A 14063-nucleotide genomic window follows, 5' to 3' on the forward strand; every position below is an offset into this window, starting at 1 on the left:
ACTAGACTATAGACTAGACTATAGACTAGACTATAGACTAGGCTATAGACTAGACTATAGACTAGACTATAGACTAGACTATAGACTAGACTATAGACTAGACCATAGTCTAAACTATAGACTAGACTATAGACTAGACCATAGTCTAAACTATAGACTAGACCATAGTCTAAACTATAGACTAGACCATAGTCTAAACTATAGACTAGACTATAGACTAGACTGCAACCTAGACTATAGACTATACTATAGACTAGACTATAGACTTGAGTATAGACTAGACTATAGACTAAACTATAAAGTTAACTATAGACGATAGACTAAACTATAAAGGAACTACGGTTAAACTCAAGATGTTACTTATATAAAAAATGCTACCGAAATATTTCAATAAAATCAATCTTTAACCGGCCAATAAGTACCAACCTAATATCAAAACAAAAATTCAGTCAGTAGTTTTTTCGTGGCACTTTAACATTATTTTATACCTCTAGCATTTAAACACTACCGTCTAAAAGTAATTGACACACTTTATTGTTTATATCTGAAACCTATTTATTTCTGTAAACCCGAAAAAATAACATACAAGCAATAAAACTGCCAAATAAAAATTAATACATGTTAACAAATAAGAAATGAGGAAAACAAACTTATATTTAAATGTCAAATTTCACGCCACAAATATAGGAAATAAACATACGTACATGTATCTGTGTTTTGTATCTTATTTTGTTTAAACTCTGTTAGCACATATATTCCGAAAATGGTCAAAATAAACAGTTGCAGTTATTGTGTTAAAGCCAAAACTTATAAAATATAAATACATAAATAGAATAAAGTTTAAATAAATATGTATGGATTTCTATAATAAATGGTTTTTCTTTATATTTATAAGTAGCCAACAACTTGTTTATAAATAGCTTTGGAAAAAAGTTTTTTTTTCTATTTTTACTGCCACTTCTGCTGTTGCTGTTAACTATTGTTGTGGTTTGGGGGCTAGTGGTCAATAACTTTGTTTTTTTCATGAGTCAGCTTTCATTGTTTACTTTGCTTTGGGTTTTGTTTCTTATTTTCTTATACATGTGTATTAGCCATAGCACCATATAAAACTTGTTGAAAACCTCCTCTAAATTTAGGGCCATGATCAGTTTCAACGATATTCGCTGCGTGTTTGCTGAAATTTAGGGTGTTCAAATATCAGTGAGAAGGTGTGTTCATGTGGAAATGTTTAGTATAAGTTGAAACTAGAAATTATATACATTTTTTTTTTCAATTCTATTGTTTCAAACCAAGTTTTCCTGAGTTAGTATTTATATTTTCTGATGTTGTTTACCTTTTTAAATATCTAATTAGATATTTCTCTTTAGATTTCTATTATGGAAGAATAGTTAATATGATATTGTTTAAGTAGTTGAACCACTTATTATGCTAAAAATTAAAGTTTGCCTACATTTACTTCACTTTTTAATAACAACTTAATGTTCCCTTAACATGATAGTTAGTTATTATTTTAAATATGATAAAGTTTACAGTAAAATGCTAAAAAATAGCAGTCATTTGTGAAGACTTAAAAAAACTTGACAAAGATTTACACATAGACTAAACTATAGACTTGACTATATAACAGACTATAGACTAGACCATAGAATAGACTATTGACTAAACTATAGACTAGACCAAAGACTAGACTATAGACTAGACCAAAGACTAGATTATAGACTAGACTTTAGACTAGACTTTAGACTAGGCTATAGACTAGACTAGACTATAGATTAGACTGTACACTAGACTATAGACTAGACTATAGACTAGACTATAGACTAGACTATAGACTAGACTATAGACTAGACTATAGACTAGACTATAGACTAGACTATAGACTAGACTACAGACTAGACTATAGACTAGACTATAGACTAGACTATAGACTAGACTACAGACTAGACTATAGACTAGACTATAGACTAGACTATAGACTAGACTATAGACTAGACTATATACTAGACTAGACTTAAGACTATACCACATACTAGACCAAAGACTTTACTTTAGACTAGACCTAACATTATACCATAGACTAGACTAAAGGATTGGTATTGGACTAGTCTATTGACTAGACTATGGACTAGATAACTAGACTTTATACTAGACTATAAACAAACAAATAATACTTTGTTACTAGAGTGACAACGTTATGTTGTCAAACGGAATATGGCGTTGTCGAAACTACTACGATTCGTTGGAAATTATCGAAATGACACAAAACGTAAACGAAATGACAACAATTCGTTGTTGCCATAACAACGATGCGTTGTCGAAATGATAACTAAGTTTTTTTTCAATTTGTATATATATCCGTTTCTATTTCGGTACATTTCTAGTGACATTTTTGTTAAACGATTTTCTTTTAATTTCTCTCAAAAATAAATCGAATTCTTAAAAGAAAAAAAAAAAAAAAAAAAAAACAAAGTAACAATAAATGTTTTCTTTCAATCTTGATAGTAACTTAAGTAACTAAAATCACACACTTGTTTTTTAGCATAAATAAATTCCTACAATAAAGAGGAAATAAATACAGAACTATATTCACATATCAATTACCTCCAGCAATAAAGGAAAACAGTACACAAATGCAAAACTATTTCACAGCCCTATGACAAAAAGACAATTCGCATAGAAAACTAATACAAACTATTTCACAAACCAGACAAAACAATTCAATGTATTCAAATTACATGAAGACCTTAAATATTTACAATCTTTTCAGACACATTTGAGAGATAATTTCAATGTTAAGCTATTTACTTCCCCCAGTTTTAAGGTTAAATAGACTAGATCAAACCTAGCTAACATACGTATATTTGCTCACATTTCGGCATGCATGAAAAAAAAGAAAATAAGATTCCAATCATAGGAGATATCAGGTTTAACCCAATGCAACAGTTAACAAATGAATATTACGAAAATTAAATGAAAACGTAAACCCAAATACTTAGACAAAGAAAAGTAAAATATATAGTTAAAGGCATATCTGTTTATATTAAAGATTAAGTTAACCAACCATTCAATCATGTCATGCATGTTTTCAGTCATGACTTTTAACTGCTTTGTACCCACTAACATTTGAATGTTGTTGCGTTAAATTATGGGGTCTCTTGATGACTTTTTGTGTGACTTTAGATTGTTAATTCGTAACGAGTATTCTTTCGAGCAGAAATATCACAATTGACGATTATATTTACCTTCATGACAGAATTGCATCAATATTAGAAATTTGTTTCTTCAAAAAATAGGGGGAAAAATACTTACATATTTAATTTGATTTATCATGGTTCCTTTTACTTTGAGAATTAAATAATTAAGTTTTAATGTGTCATGGTATAGTGCATATTGTAGGGTCATTTATCGGTTTCTTGAACTACATAATCTATTACAAATGATATTTTAGATTTAAGACTATACTTTTGTCTAAATTATATCCCAAACTTTAACCTAAACCTACAGAAACCTATTTCCTTAATATTAAGATTTAAACTTCTAAGAAAAATATTCAAAATTACTAAATCCCTCTCTTTTTCTTTTGATTTCCATTTTAGGTTCACCCTGGCACGTTGAAATCATGTCGACACCCGGTATAACTGCATTGGGCGAATCGACCCGTCTTGTACCCGCTAATACACCGGCGGTTTTTGATATACTGCCGCCTCCTGGTCAAAGCCTTGCGAAAGGCGAGTGCGTGGCAACAGTTTTGGGTCCTAACAAGACCAAACTGAATGCCAGAGTCACCCACGAGGCGGCAAACGGTGCCGCACGCATCGAGTTCGTACCCACCGAAGTGGGTACGCACATCATTGAGGCCTCCATCAATGGTACGAAAATATCCGGTGGTCCTTTGATAGCCAAAGTCTACGATTCAAGTTTAATACAAGTAACAGATGTCAATGGCGGTGTAGTGGGTCAACCATGCCAATTTCGTGTAGATGCCAGTGCTGCTGGCGAGGGTCAACTGGAGATTTCCATAAATGAGGGTGAAGTACCCAATCATGTGCAAGTGGTTGGTGGTGGTCGTTGTTTGGTTTCGTTTACACCCGAACAGGCTAAGCCACATTTGATTGACATTAAGTTTAATGGCGAAACCGTAAGAGGTTGTCCCTTCGTTTGTCAGGTGGCAGACACTTCTCGCGTAATGTTGAATTTATCAAATTTGGAATTGATACCGGTTAATAGGCCAGCTTCGTTTCATATCACTGTAAGTGGTGGTGGTGCTGCTGAATTGGCCGTTAGTGTACGTGGACCACATGGCGAGTTACCGGTACGTGTCACCGGTGACATACACGCTGGTTTTACTGCCGAATTTACACCCACAGCTGTGGGTGGTCATTCCATTAATGTTGAATATAATGGTTTCCCTGTACAGGGTACACCATTCTTGGCAAAATCATATGATGCTACTAAAGTAGTGGTGGGTAGTGTATCGCGTGGTACAGTCGGTCGTCCAGTGCAATTTACCGTCGATGCCGGAGATGCTGGAGAAGGCAATCTGGAAATTACCATTTCAGCCAAGGGTCAAAATATACCCACACAAGTTCATCCTCAAGGCAGTGCAAGGTAATTATTTTAGATTGGTATTCTCTGTTAAAGAAAATTTTCTAATAAATTATTTTATTTTTTTTTAATTTTAGATTTTCCGTTTCCTTCGTACCCACTGAGGCTTGTGAACACACTATCAATGTATCATTCAACAAAATGCCCGTACCCGGTTGTCCCATAACGGTCAACATTAGCGGCGGCATGTCCGGCCCTCAGGTATCTTTGGGTGGCCCCGGACCTGTACATCAATCGAATTCTTTTGTCATCAATCACAACGGCGGTCGTTTAGAGGATATTGAAGTGAATGTTGAAGGTAAATTTCCGTTCAAAAAAATAATAATTGTTTAATTTTTGTCTAATTGTGTTTGTATGTATGTGTTATATAAATTGTTTACTAATATTTTTAAAAAAAATTCACCTACTGGTTAATAGTTTATGTTTTTCTCCGTTTTATATATTATTCTCTAAACTTTTCAATTGGTTTTAAAACGCAAAAGAAATTTTAGCATGTTTTCAACATTTTCATTTTTTTGTTTCGTTTTTCAATTCAATGCAATTTATTTCTTTTTTATTACACTTTTTCACCATAAAATGTTTTTAAATAACTTTTTCTAATATCAAATTCAAAGTCACTTTCAATGCACATTTTTTCAATCTGATCATTTCTTTTTGTTTCTATATTTTTGCAAAGTGTCTTTAATCATTTGAATTGCATGAATTTCTTTTGCATTTCTCAACGTACATTTTCAAATCATTTACTTCATATTTATTTTTCCGTTAGGTTTTTTGTACTATATAATCAGAAAAGTACTGTTTCTGATCAGTATATTCGTTTTTTATATAATTTGATCGCACTCTAAGCACTTTTAAAATCAAAACTTAATACATCAGCCTAAGTTGAGTAATTAAATAAAATATCAAAAATATTTTCCTTTTTCACTTCGATTTAACCCCTTACCCTTTTGAGTACTGTACTCAATGTAAAAGTAGATTTTAAACTTCAGATTTCAACTTCATCTAATTAGCCAAACCATAAAGAATTATATGTATGTCAATTTTAAATCCGAAAAACTACAACTTAACTCCTGTTAGCATTACAAGATACCACTTTAATCACACTTGTGATTCTCTTCCTTGTCTTTCGAGTTATAAACCAAGAAAGTACCAGATTTAAAATTTATTTCGAAGAAACCAGAAGTACCATTGCCAATAACAAACTGTAGCTTTTTAACATGTTTGTTTCATTTTATCCAATCCCTGTTTCGAATGTCATGTTCCACGTTTAAATAGATATACAATAACCAAATAGTACATGGCTTTACCAAATGTACATTACCCCGATTAGCTTTCTAAACTCAATTAATGCCACAAAAAAACATCGCATATTCGAGCTTAATACAGCTTTATGGCTTACTAAAGCTTTATTTTTTATTGATTAAATGATTAAATTCTGGCTAGATCAGTTCTAGTTCAAGTTCAGTTCTAGGTCAGTTTTAGTTCAGTTCTAGTTCAGTTCTAGTTCAGTTCTAGTTCAGTTCTAGGTCAGTTCTAGTTCAGTTCTAGTTCAGTTCTAGTTCAGTTCTAGTTCAGTTCTAGTTCAGTTCTAGTTCAGTTCTAGTTCAGTTCTAGTTCAGTTCTAGTTCAGTTCTAGTTCAGTTCTAGTTCAGTTCTAGTTCAGTTCTAGTTCAGTTCTAGTTCAATTCTAGTTCAGTTCCAGTTCAGTTCTAGTTCAGTTCCAGTTCAGTTCTAGTTTAGTCCTAGTTCAGTTCAAGTTCAGTTCTAGTTCCCTTAAAATTATGTGACAGATCAGTATTTTGTTGTCTGGCCAATAGGTATGGAGTAATTTAAGACGTCGATCACTAAGATTATCAGCGACTACAATTTCTATATATTTACGTATACAAAGATCATATATTCTCGTACTGCTTGTCATTTTACTCTTCATCTCTTTGGTTTGTCTATAACTTGAAGAAGTCCCTTAAACGCATTGTTAATAAAACAATGCAAAATTGCGGATACGACTTTGTGAAGCGTTAACTTAAAACATCATTCGGAGACAGTACTTTTCTGAAACAAAGAACTATTTTTTAACTTTATATCAACTTTAAGTTCTTGTATGTATCCGTGTATTCTCTATGTTATATGTTGTATATTTTTTGTTTCCAATATTTGATATTTAAAATCACCAAATTATATTGTCTATATATTTAAAAAAGAAATTAATTTTGTGATTTATTTTTATTGAATTGTATGTATATTTCGTCTTTGTATGTATTTTTGTTATGTTATTTTTAAATGTATAATTTTTTTTTAAACCCCAAATTTTTTTTTGTTTTTCTTCTCTTTACATTTGTGTTATTATTGCAGGACGACGAAAATTATTGTACTAGTAACCACTTTAATATATAAAAATAAAATATATGCCCCGAAAAAAATCGATTTTTTTATATATATACATACTTATAAATTTACGAATATACCGTTGTTTTTTTATTATTATTATAATACTTTAACTAATTTTTATATATATAAAAGAAATAAAAAAACTAATAATTTTTATTGTTTATTAACAAATTTATTCTTTATTTGTATAAGTTATTTAAACAATTTATTGACTAACGAGGAAATAAACGAGAAAAGAAAAAAACTAAATTTTATAATAATATTTTTTTCTTCTTCGAAAAGTAGAAAGGAACAAAAGATATTATTGTTTCTGAATATTTTAGTAATTGAATAACTAATTTTGGTGCAATAATGTTAAAGTTTTTAATTTGAGTTAAAAGCAAGGTGTTGGTGAGTTTGTTTTTTAAATTTAGTCCAAAATTTTGTTGAGGTTTGTAGGAGAATTTCTAGAGCAGTTAATAAAAAAAATGTATAGAATTTAGTAACTAACAATTGGCTGTTTGATTAATGCTAGTTTTATGAACTCTGCTGTAATTATAACATCGTCATTATACATTCAAACTACATACTCTCTTACACACTCATGCAATCACTTTATCTATTGATCACACACAAACACTATCTCTCTCTCTTTCTTTGTATTTTCTAACCTTTCACCTTTCTTCTTTATAAAGAAGATAAAATTTCATAAATTTTGTTATTTCTCTGAAATAATCTTAAATTTTTAATATAAAAAATATATTTATTTAAATTTATACACAATAAAATTTAACATGTTCATTTTTAATTAATTATTTATTTGAAATATTTTTTTCCAAATTTTTGTTTTTTTTATTTTTACTTCAAAAACTTACCATACAAACTACAATTTACTAATACATTTAACACAACAAACAAATTTTAACTAAAAATAAATTTAAACAAAATTCAACAAAAAACTATATTTAACTTAATGAAATATTTTCATAAAACGCGTTAAACTTCGTCGTAATAATGAAATATTTAATAAACAATAAATTCACATCTAAAACCATTAATGTGTGTGTAATAAATATCAAAATCGTTTAAAAAATATATAAAAATCGTCGTCCGAAAAAAAAAACAAAAATCTTCAGGACCCGCTGGGCAATCTGTGCCAGCACAGGTTCATCAGTCTGCAGAGGGTGTCTTCAAGGCGGAATTCGTGCCCCGTGTAGTGGGTGAACATCGTGTACATGTCACTGTTTGTGGCCTTGCAACAGCCGGTAGTCCCTATGCCGCCAAGGTAAGTAGTTCAGATTTTAGTTTTATATACATATATCTGTGCCGACTTTCAACAAGAACATTTGTTTAGTATCGGTTCTTAATTCATCGGACCACCGACTCCAATATTACGTTTTTTTTCGGTTTTTGATTTTAAGAATCAAGAATAAGTTTATAAATGTATGTTGTACATTCAAACGGTGTACAACTTTGGGTAAATCTGACATCAAAATATCAGAATCTGACATCAGAATATCGTTAATATGTAATCGGATATCTTTTTTCCAATATCAATAAAATATATCTCGTTATCAGACTAAGAAGTCTTCTTCAGAAATTTAACTTAAAATAAAACGCCCATCTTAAAGTATCAGCTGGGAATTACTTTCTGAGCGAATTCAAATATATTTGAAGTATACAAGAGACCCAATAAATTTGGTTAGAATTAGTTCCAACTTCTTCATGTTCTTGAAGTTCAGACTCCAACACTATACATTCATTCGAAAGAACTAAGAACTTATAAGATTTAAAACTTTTAAACCATAGCTACTTAAGACCCAAGTTTTTCTAAGAAATTTTCAAAACCTGTGTGTAAGATGTCCTAGTATATATATATAGGGGTCATAGTATATAGGGGTTATCTATTAAGAACGATGTATTATATATGTGTATTGAATAAAAAGGATGCGTTTAAACATACATTTATCGGCTCAGAAACGCTAACACGAGTGAATACAAAACTGGAACCAATTTCGATGACTGAACACCCAAATAATTCGCTTGTATTAGGGATTTGATCCAGCGAAATTGGCGAAACGAAAATGTGCTAATTTCTATAATTCTTCCTTTACTTCCAGTACCATCAATAGAAGTTTGGACAATTGTAGGATATTTTGGGTTTGTCGTCCATATTTATAGAAACTTAAGTTAGGTCCACTGGACCTGGAGAAAAAACTTCAATTAAACAATAAAAATCTTTTTTTAGCTTTTACACTCATTACCATGGAAAGAGTAGAGATGACTGTTGGATCCCTTCGATCGTCAGTAGTCGACATTGAAGATAGGACCCTTGGCTTCGCAAGAAAATCTTCTCTTCAGCTTTTACTCTAAGTATTATAAAAAACTTAAATTAACAAGAAAATCTTCTTTTTAGCTTCTACTCTTAGTATCATCAATAGAATATTGGACGACTTTAGAACGTTTTGGTTCAGTCGCCAATTTTTATAGAAACGTCAAAAAACTATGATATGAAACTGAGCTTGTTTCACAAATTCAGGTCAAGGTCCCCTCGATACGTTAACATATCAAACAGTCTGCTTTTCGCTAAAAATAGTATACTTTAAATAGAAATACAAGATCCCCACCTGACTCGATGAGTTCATCTTTCTGTCAGGTTTGTTATAAAACTTCGGATCAGAAGAGTTGTCGTAAAACGTATAAATCGTGAAGACTTTCTGATATGCATTTCAGACGATCGGACAATAATTGTTCAGTGAGGCGAAATATGATAGAAAACTATAAGTCTGAGCAAACTGAGCTCATTTCGCAAATTTTATAGTCCGCTTAACGGAAATCAATTAAAACACATAACACGGTCCTCTCGATACTTTAACTTATCCAACAGTCTGCTCTTTGTAACCTAAACATTGCCCAAAATATTTGACTTTATATAAAGATAAAAATGCAGGATGCCTACCTGACTTGATGAGTTCATCCGTCTGTAAGTTTTGTTAAGAAACTTCGGATCAGAAGATTTGTCGTAAATCTTATATATCACGAAAACGTTTAACTTTCTGATATGAACTCCTGCCTTACTCGATGAGCCCATTCAAAACTTAATCGGAAGTTTTAGAGTCTTGTGTATTGATATAGTTCATTCCAAATCCTATAAAATATTTAAATCGTAGATTCTCTCTATATTATACTTAAGACTACCGAAAATTGATCCTAATTTTAATTTCATATTCTTGTTCATATCGTGAGATCTCTTTAGCAAATTTTGTATAACAAAATTAAATAAATTATATCCTGATTTCAAAAATATCGCAATTTAAAGTTCATATCTAAAATATATATAATCTTCTCTCCCCCATTAACAGGTCTATGACGTTGGCGCCATAAAAGTGAAAAATGTCAGCAATGGCACAGTTGGCAAACCAGTAACCTTTCTGGTTGAGACATCACAAGCTGGTCCAGGCAATCTAGAAGTAACAGTTAATGGTGGTCGTGTACCAACATCGGCACAGGCTCAAGGACAACATACCTATGCCATAAGTTTTACACCACGTGAAGCTCAAAATCACACTGTTGAGTTGAGATTTAATGGTCAAGATGTGCCGGGATCACCATTCACATGTCGCGTATCAGCAGCAGCACGCATACAGTCACCCGAAACTATGGACAAAGTTAGTGTTGGACGTATGTTTGAATTTGTGGTGGAATCTGATACTAAGCCCACTGTGGAGGTTTTAGGTCCTGCACGCCGCAGTGTACCCGTTAAAGTAGATGAAATCCATATGGGTTTTAATGTCAAATTTGAACCTGTAGAAGTGGGTGATCATTCGGTAGAAGTACGCTTGCCGGGTGGTGGTCATGTAGAGGGTAGTCCTTTCCTATTGAAAGCCTATTCGGCAGAAAAAGTTGTGGTCACTGATATACGTCCCGGTGTAGTGGGTAAAAGTGTAAGTTTTGGCATTAATGCCAGTCAAGCGGGTGCTGGTAACTTGGAAATCATCGTGGCCGTTAATGGTAAAAATGTACCGAATTTTGTGCAATCCGAGGGTAATGCACGTTTTAAGGTTAACTTTAAACCTACAGAAGCGGCACCCCACTCATTGTCCGTACGTTTTAATGGACATCCAGTACCGGGTTCTCCATTCACTTGTCAAATAGGCTCGGCTCCCGTTAGTCTACCCAGAGCTATTGCGTCAGGAGAGGCTTTAAAACAGGCCGCCATACGTGTGGATAATACTTTTGATTTAGATGGTTTTGAGGGCATAGAACCACAGGTGTTTGTAACCTCTCCGTCGGGCGACAATGTTCCAGTTGATGTTCAGGGACATGGTGATTCTTATACTGCCTCTTTCCGTCCATCGGTAGTAGGACGCCATTTGATTAGTGTTACCGCCTCTGATCAGCATATAAATGGTTCCCCTTTCTCTTGCAATGTTTTTGATGTATCCCGTGTTACTATCAGTGGCTTGGAGCAACAATATGGTCCTGCTGCTTTGGGTATTCCAGTAACATTTAGTGTTGATGCTGCCGGTGCTGGTGAGGGTACTTTAGAGTTGGTAGTATCCACCGATACCAGTACAGTTAAAGCTGAAGTTGTGGCCTGTGCCCGCGGTCTGTATGATGTTACATTTGTACCCCAGTCCACTGAATCGCACTATGTTAATATCACCTTTAATGAAGTGCCAGTAGATGGCAGTCCCTTCCGTGTGGAAATACAACATACTGCTCAAACCATACAAATTGGCAGTTTGGCTATGATTGATTTTCCATCAGATGATCAAATTGCTGAAATTATGGGACCAGATCATAAGCCTGTACCCTATACCATTAATCGCCAGACTGCTGAATTCCGTACCCATATGACGGGCAATTATTTGATACGTTTCATTGATCGTGAGACTAGACAACATATTGGCACTAGGACTCTTACGGTATTCGATCCTTCTCTGGTTAAGATCACCGAGGTTGGTGAAGCTTTATGTCATCGTCCGGCCAGCATTTCGGTCTCACTAAACGAGGCAGGTCAAGGTGATTTATCGGCTAGGGTTAAATGCGGTGCTACCGAAGTTCCTCACACTATACGAGGTCCTTCTAAAAATGGTATCTATGAGATTGTCTATCATCCTACAAGAGTGGCTCCCCACAAAATCACCATACTCTTTAATGATGTACCCATATCGTTGAAACCTTTGGAAATCAATGTTTTACCAGCTGGTGCTGGCAAAGAGATCAGTGTCAGTGGTTTGGGTTTGTATCAGGCTCGAGTTGGCAAGACTACTAATTTCGCTATTGACACTATAAAACGTCCAGCTAGAGAATTTGATGTTGTCGTTTCGGGTCCTGGCGGTCAAGCTTTGCCCGTGAGATGTTATCAGACTAAGAGTGGCCATTTGCAGGCTGAATTTAATATCAATAAACCGGGTCAATGTATAATAGGTAAGACAACAATTCAATAAAATTATAAAAATATAGATTTCTTGGGGTTTTGATTAGGAACGATGAATATATTTGTGTATAATGTGAATAGGGCCTTCATTTAAACTCTGTCCTATATAGAAATTTATTCAACATCATTCTTTCTTACAGAGGTTCTTCATCAGTCCAAACCCCTGCCAGGCAGCCCCTTCACCTGTGAAGCTTTTGATATTGCCAAGGTATCGGTACAGGGAGTACCCAAGAGTCCAATGGCTTTGCATAGTCCCATCTCCTTTTCAGTACGCACTGAAAATGCCGGTTTAGCTGAATTGGAAGCTTTTGCAGTTTCGCCTACAAATCAAAATGTACCCGTACATATTAACGAACAGTCGGAGGGTATATACAGTGTGGAATTTATACCCACACAACCAGGAAACTATAAGCTGACCTTAATGTATGGTGGTGAAACATTACCCAATTCACCCTACACTTTTACCGCTTCAACAACTGGTGCTAAGAATGATACCCGAGCCTCTGGAAATGGTTTAGAGGTATGTCACCGTAATAAGGAAGCCTCTTTTATTGTCTATTGCCCCGTTCAGCCGAATGTACAGATAGAACGCACCGATGAATTTGGCGAACGTATTGAACCGAAAATTAAGGCTTTGGGTAATAACGAATGGCGCATTTCTTATACCATATTGTCGGTGGGACGTTATGAGATACGTGCTAGTTGCCCGAATAGAGGTAATTTACCCGGTTCTCCTTGGCATATATCCTGTGTCGAATCTTCCAAGGTAACACCTGTAGGAGGTTGGGGCACTCTGTTGGATCATGAGGGTCGTTTAATTTTACCCGCCCGCATTGTATTCGATGTGGAAAATGCTGGTCCCGGTGAATTAAATTGTACTATTGATGGCATAGAGATACCAGTCGACAAACTGCCCGATGGTAAATTACGTTTGTTTATTAGTGGTGAAAATTTGGCTCCTGGGGAACATGATCTGGATTTAACCTGGAGTAATTTATCTATAGTACAATGTCCCAGAAGTGCTTTTGTTACTGGTCAACAGGCTGCTGATAAGGTGGTCCTAACAGGACGTGGTTTAGCAGCAGCACAGGCAGGAGAAGCAGCACACTTTACCATAGATGCTACAGATGCACCCGCTGGCAGACCTGAGGTTATTTTAGTGCATCAAGATAACACCTCAGTGCCGGTAAGTTTGGCTCAACCTAGACCGAATGAAGCCATTTGGTTGGCTTCGTATACCCCACAAAAATCTTCTTCCGGTTCTTTGACTTTGTCCGTGAAGTGGAATGGCCGTTTAGTAAAGGGTTGTCCTCTTACCATTGCTGTGGGTTCATCAATGGATGCTACCAAGGTTATTTGTTCGGGCGAAGGTTTACGTCATGGCATAGTGGGTAAAGATATTAAGTCTTGGATTGATACTAGACGTGCTGGTCCCGGTGAATTAACGGCCCATTGTGCTGGTCCTCGTAAGGTGGCTTATTGTGAATTGTATGATCATGGTGATGCTACATTCACATTGAACATAAAACCCCAAGAACCAGGAAGACATTTACTTACCATTAAGTATGGTGGACAAAATGTACCGGGCTCTCCGTTTGCTTTAAAGGTTGCTGGAGCTCCAGATGCAAGCAAGGTAAGGATGACGATA

The 14063-nt window shown here is 34.3% G+C and overlaps 1 protein-coding gene across 4 annotated transcripts in view; it reads left to right on the forward strand.

The window, feature by feature from the left end:
* The window catches only part of LOC111684412 (filamin-C), a 68804-nt gene that overhangs the window by 53804 nt on the left and 937 nt on the right, over positions 1-14063 (forward strand). For 3 of the 4 annotated variants that reach the window (XM_023446569.2, XM_023446570.2, XM_046954945.1), the window contains 5 exons: positions 3597-4608; positions 4683-4903; positions 8109-8257; positions 10335-12405; positions 12556-14048. In XM_023446569.2, the coding sequence (XP_023302337.2) occupies positions 3597-4608; positions 4683-4903; positions 8109-8257; positions 10335-12405; positions 12556-14048 (4946 nt within the window). Of the gene's footprint in view, positions 1-3596; positions 4609-4682; positions 4904-6957; positions 7003-8108; positions 8258-10334; positions 12406-12555; positions 14049-14063 lie in introns of those variants that run through there. The other variant, XM_023446572.2, reaches the window with a different exon arrangement.

Source organism: Lucilia cuprina, chromosome 6 (genome assembly GCF_022045245.1).
Source record: "Lucilia cuprina isolate Lc7/37 chromosome 6, ASM2204524v1, whole genome shotgun sequence".
Lineage (NCBI taxonomy): Eukaryota > Metazoa > Arthropoda > Insecta > Diptera > Calliphoridae > Lucilia > Lucilia cuprina.